At 44.9% G+C, this 6000-nt stretch overlaps 1 protein-coding gene across 6 annotated transcripts in view; it reads right to left on the bottom strand.

Moving 5' to 3' along the window:
* Positions 1-6000, bottom strand: part of Tet3 (tet methylcytosine dioxygenase 3) — a 104413-nt gene that overhangs the window by 23976 nt on the left and 74437 nt on the right. For all 6 annotated transcript variants that reach the window (XM_048787367.1, XM_048787369.1, XM_048787370.1 and 3 more), the window contains one exon: positions 1642-1735. In XM_048787367.1, the coding sequence (XP_048643324.1) occupies positions 1642-1735 (94 nt within the window). The remainder of the gene's footprint in view (positions 1-1641; positions 1736-6000) is intronic.

Raw genomic sequence — 6000 nt, 5'->3', positions numbered from 1 at the left:
CTCAGCAGGCCGCTGGGCCTGCTCTGTGGATGGTCACAGTTTCCTCTACCTTGCCAGTGCAGGGGGAGGGGGCGGCTCTGCCTCTCAGCAGGCAGCTGCTCCTCTTCTGCTGGTGGGTCGCAGGCCCGCCTACCTTGCAGGAGTGATTGGAAGCTCTGTTCAGCCGTGGGCCACTGGGCCTTTTCTGCCGGTGGTCACCGTTCCGCCTACCTGGCAGGCGCTGGGGGTGGGGGGCGGCTCTGCTTCTCAGCAGGCCGCTGGGCCTGCTCTGTGGATGGTCACAGTTCCCTCTACCTTGCCAGCGCAGGGGGAGGGGGCGGCTCTCTCATGGATGGGTTTTATTGAAAGAGAACCTTCACCTTGGATCAGCCACATCAGACCTCCCACTGCAACAACCATCTCTCACGAAGGTGGGGACAACATGTTTCTCATACCTGTGAATGTGCTAAGTAGTTCCAGATTATTTTGTTGCATACACTTCTACAATAGTGACTAAAAATAGGTATGTGGTAGTTGGAAGTTCGGATGCCTTTGATTTTCATTAAATGCAAAGATGCAGGGGCCTGGGGCACATGACAGTTACAACAGGCATGTGTGCAGATGAACAAAAGCTGACCAAGGTCATTCTACCAACCTCCCTCTCTCAGTCATGTGTTGTCCACCCAGCCTTTCTGCCTTTGCCTACCTGACCCTCTTGCTTGGGAATGCTTCTAACCTGCTCCCCAGTCCAAACATGGGCCAATACCCATGGCCCCATGCGTGTCCACTTTTGGGAAAACCTAGCCTGAACACTCCCTCTGCCACTCTAGGTCCTTATCCCTGAACTCCTATAGCACCATATCTGCCTCTCATATTAAACCTCTATTATTCATGCCTCCATGGCTTTATTTTGCTTGTCTCTAAGTATAAATAGCTTCCACCCAAAACTGAGCATCTTTCACATGCACCCTTACTAAGCCCCCAGCTGAGCTCACAAGACTAGAAGGGCCTTGCTGCAGCTCCTGGGAACTTGTTCTGCAGAAACAGATGCTCTGCTATTGACATATCTCCCTGTGGACAACCATGACAAGACCAGGAGAATTTTGCTTTGGTTAACCGGGGTCTCAGTTGGTGACATTCTCCCTGCTGAGACACCCAGGCTTCCTGGGAGGAAACTGCAACTCAGAAGTCGGGCAGTTGCAAGGCTAGTCATGACCCTGCTCAGAGGTTCAGCCTAGTCCCTCAGGTTGTATTACAGTAGATCAGTCTTCAGTTTCCAGTGAGAGACAGGAGTACTGGCCACTCCAGAGTACACAGAGAGGGCAGAGGAATCGAAGAGTCCCCAATGGGGCCCGGCATTGGGTAATGACAACTATTCCAGCTCACTTTTTCCTACCCTGTAGCCCTGAACCAAAGACCATATGAACCAAGATAATGTTCAACAGTTCTCAGACAGCCCAGATGCCAGGAGCTGGCATTTAGACAACATGAAGACAAACAGCTGATGCTGGAGGAAAATGACCCTAACCACTGGCTCCAGAGTTCCCCCAATGGTCAACATACCTGTTTCCTACAGCCCCTGCCCAGTGGGGAAGCTGCTCCTAATAGTTGAAGGGGTGAGGAGAGCAAGGAACAGTTTGGCTACAGGGACTCAACACTCACCCACTTTGCAATGGGGCAGCCCCGAGAGCTCTTCCCCTCCTTTCCTGTATAGATGACCTTCTCGATCCGGATGGCTTTCCCCTTCTCTCCATACCTAGAGAAGGAGACAGAGGCCACCATTAGCTCAGTGGAATGCCAAACACCTCATGGTAAGAAGGCAGGCCCCCAGGAGCTTCAGTTTGGCTTTCTGGTTACTGTTGGGGCATGAGAGGGGAGAGAGGTTTGAACGTTATTCAATGCTTCGAGGCTCTGGAGACACACTGGCTACCTCCAGGTTCCCAGGCTTTGGTTCACCTGCTTCTTCTTTGCTCTTGTCCATGTGGCCCATCTCTGTCCGAGGGCAGAGGGATAGTCAAGTAGAATATCCCTGATTATTACCTGTGAGCCTCCAAGAAGGGTCCTGAAACCAAAGGCTAAACACAGACACTTGTACTCTGTCCTGTTAGCTTAGCCACCTCAGAATTAGTGATTTATAAATCCAATGCACAAAAGAAAATAAATGGGGAAACTCTTACTTTTCTCTTTTAGCCACCCCAACTGACCTCTGGGGAAGTGACCCTTCCAAACACACACACTGGCTTTCAGGTTCCCCTTGACAGTAAATACATCTGGTTCTCGCACACACCCACTGCCCTGGTCCACACACACAGTTCTGCAGAGCTGCAGGTCTCTGAGACCATCTAATCAACTATATCATGTTCAGAGGTGACAAGATCATAGTTGGCCTCAGAGCTGAAGTGACTCATCCAAGTCCACACAACTATATGGGAGAAACAGTGGTTCACCTACAGCCTGGGAAGTCAGACAGACTGGGTTTGAATGCCTGTCCTACCACTTTCTACATCTATAATGACCACTTACTGACTTCTCTAAATCTCAGTTTTTTTATCTGTAAGATGGAGATGAAAATTGTTCCTACCTCCTAGGCTTGATAAACACAGCGCACAGGGGAGCGGTGGTGGTTCATCTTACTGAACCATCTCATTTTAATTTCAGGAAAAATATAACATCTGCAGATAATGGTCAGTTGCCACCTCTTCCTTTCTACTCTCGATGCCTCTATTCCAATCTCTGTCTCTCTGACCTCATGTTTTTGACATGCCAACAGCCATCTTTGTTTTTTGTTTTTTGGTTTTTTTTTTGGTACTGGAGAGTGAATCCAGGGACACTTTGCCACTGAGCTACTTTCCCAGTTCCTTTTTATTTTGAGACACTGTCTCACTAAGTTGCTTCTGATCTCAAATTTGTGGTCCTCCAGCCTCAGCCTCCCAAGTTGCTGGGATGACAGATGCGCCCCGACACCTTTGTGTATTTCTCCACTTCAACAAAAATGTTTCTTGTAATTTATTACTGAACATGAAGTCAGCTGGTGCTGGGGAAGACTCCTTGCTTTGAAGAGTCCTACTAAAGATCTATTAAGAATTTTTAACTCTAAGAATCATTTAACTCTTATCCAACACAGTTTTAACATCTAAGGAGACATATGGCTAGTTTTTTTTCTTTGACCAATTAACATGTTTTGTTTTTGGTACCAGGGATTGAGCCCAGGGACACTTAACCACTGAGCTCCATCCCCAACCCTTTTTATATTTTATTTAGAGAAAGGGTCTCGCTAAATTGCTAAGGATGGCTTTGAACTCACAATCCTCCTGCCTCAGCCTCCTGAGCCACTGGGATTACAGGTGTGTGCTACTGAAGCTGACTAGTATGCTCTTCTTTTTCTTTCTTTCTTTTTTTTAATGTGGTGCTGAGGATCGAACTCATTGCCTCACACATGCTAGGTAAGCTCTACCACAGAGCTACAACCCCAACCTACTTCATAACTATCTAAATCACACTTTTCTTGTATTTCTGTAATGAATTCAGTTTGAGCAAACATTTTAACATACTATTTAATAAAGCATAATGTTATCATAGTGATTAAAATACCACTTTTTTAATCTCCTCTCCTCCATTTCTAGGAATCACTACCTCAAAATAACCACATAAATGCAGTGCCTGGGGTTGGGGCCCAGTGGTACAATAGTGGGTAGAAATGATCCCATTTGGCTCAAAATTTCTCTGTATAAGTATGTGTATTTTTGTAAATGTTTAGAAAGATGGAAAGGTAAACATCAAACCTTTAAAGCTTATTCTGGGAAGAATAACTGCTGGAGGGTTTTATTCACTCTGTACTTAGACTTTTTAAGCGTCTTCTTTCATTTTCATAATTCAAAAAGGTGTTGTTGTTGTTTTTTTTAATGCTAACTGAAGGTTTCTGAGTTTCATGTTGTCTCTTCCACTGAGTTCTCAGTGAAGGGGTGAGAAGTGCTTCTGGTCATTACAGCATTAGAATTTGAAGGCTCTGTTAGTCAGGACACCGAGAATTCTATAGTGTGGTCTGGATCATGAGTTAAAAATCACACAGTGCTGCTTTTGTTTGGCTCCTGAACAACTTTCAGTTGAACTAGCATTTATCAGGAAGCCACCCACAAGTTTAGGGTCTGGGCCTCTGTGTGTCCTGGGGATCTCTTGTTGGGAGAACAACTCGAGGTGACCACACTAACCTCTCTAAAATGTAGGACTATCATGTTCCTCACAGGAGGGTGAGCCAAGGACACGGATGCTGGCTTTCCACCCAGGTCCTCCCCACCACCCCTGTGAGAAATGCATCCTGCAGCAAGCTTCATATTAGAGATCAAATAAAAAGACCAAGCACTGCCTGAACAGTTACACTTCTTTAAAATAAATACATAAAATAAAAACAGAATTGAGTGTCTCTTTGTGTTTAAATACAACCAATCAACTCTTACTTCACTCTTTCTTCTTAAACATCTCACTTTCTGTCCTAGCATGGAACATCCCTTCTACTACATAAACTCCCAGACCATAAACTAAGCCAACAAGGACAGGCTGAACCTTATTCTAAAGAGAAACTAATAATCTTAGCCAGTGGTTCTCCAAGGGTGGTCCCAGGACCAGCCGCATTGGCATCACCTGGGAACTTGGTAGGAATGGGAAGTAGGCTTTTACATCACATCCCAGACCTGCTAGGTCATAAACTCAGTGGGGCCCAGTGAAATGTGCTTTCAAAAGCCCTTAGGAGCTTCTGATGCCTGCACAAGTTGAAGAACCACTGCTCTAATGCTGTATTTCTTCAGGGTCAGCTCTACCACACTAATGAGATCAATTCCTCCAAGGCTCAGAGGACTCTCTAGCGTAGTTTTGGTTCTTCATTTCTAGAACAAGCATTTAATGAACTAGGCTGCAGGGAATCCCTTTCCCAGATAGAACACACAAGGCTCTGGGCAACGTACCATTCTCAGATCTGAGTTTGACAACTGACTCCAATTATCTATGACAATGAGGACCTGGGTACCCAGGAGGTATAAAGCCCATAAATAAATTGAGATATTTTAAGGAGTTGCTTTCAACCGCCCTCTCCTTTCTCCAAATCTGTACCAGAGAAACTAACAGCATCATCTCTTTGATGATTTCAGTTTATTTCCCCTCCTTGACTTTGGCCAATGCCTGACAATTTCAAAGGTTCTGCAGAGAAAGGGTGGAGGGAAAAGAACTCTAGAGAGATGGCAAAGACGATTCATAAACTTGGCCCCCAGTCAGGGAATCATTCATTCATTCCCCTCCCTTGTTCCAGAAAGGATCTTAATAACATTCCTCTAAGATAAAAATAATAGGTGATGAAAAGAACAGCTACTTGGTACAGAAAATACAATCAGCGGGGTTTTACATGTACTTTTGAGATGAGTCTGGAACATTTTGTCATATGAAGAAGAATCAAAACATTTGGACACTCTTTAGGGTTATATCAAAAGGACTCAGGAGCAACCTGAATAGGTCCCATGGCCAAAGGAGGGACATCACATTTCTCCTAGTGGTGGGGGTACAAAAATCTGGCTCTAAACTTACTAGCAGCCAACATAAAGATGGAAATGCAATCCGTTACATGATTGACAAGGTCCTTAAGATAAAAATAAACCAATTGCTGAGGAAAAAGACAAGTATTCCTGGTCTTAAGAGGAATTCCTCCCTTGGATCAGATTCTGAACAATCTACAGTTGGCTGTTACTTTTAAAACAAAGAGGGAAAAATAAATATACAAATCTCAACTTTTATCTCTCTCTCTCTCTTAATCCATTTTCGAAATGTACTCTTCCATAACTAGAAGTTATTTAGGGAACTACCTGGAAATCTCATAAAAGTGGTACCCCCTAGGCCCCCCAAAAAGCCAAAGCAAAAAACAAATACCCATATTGGATCAAACTTGTACATTTCTCTACCCTTCGGCAAAGGATAATGTTGAGATTCCTTACCAAAAAAAACCACTGGCCAAGGGCTGGAGTCGTGGATCAGTGGTGG

This window comes from Marmota marmota, unplaced genomic scaffold (genome assembly GCF_001458135.2).
Source record: "Marmota marmota marmota unplaced genomic scaffold, marMar, whole genome shotgun sequence".
In the NCBI taxonomy this organism is placed as follows: Eukaryota; Metazoa; Chordata; class Mammalia; order Rodentia; family Sciuridae; genus Marmota; species Marmota marmota.
This window is presented reverse-complemented; position numbering and strand designations above follow the sequence as displayed.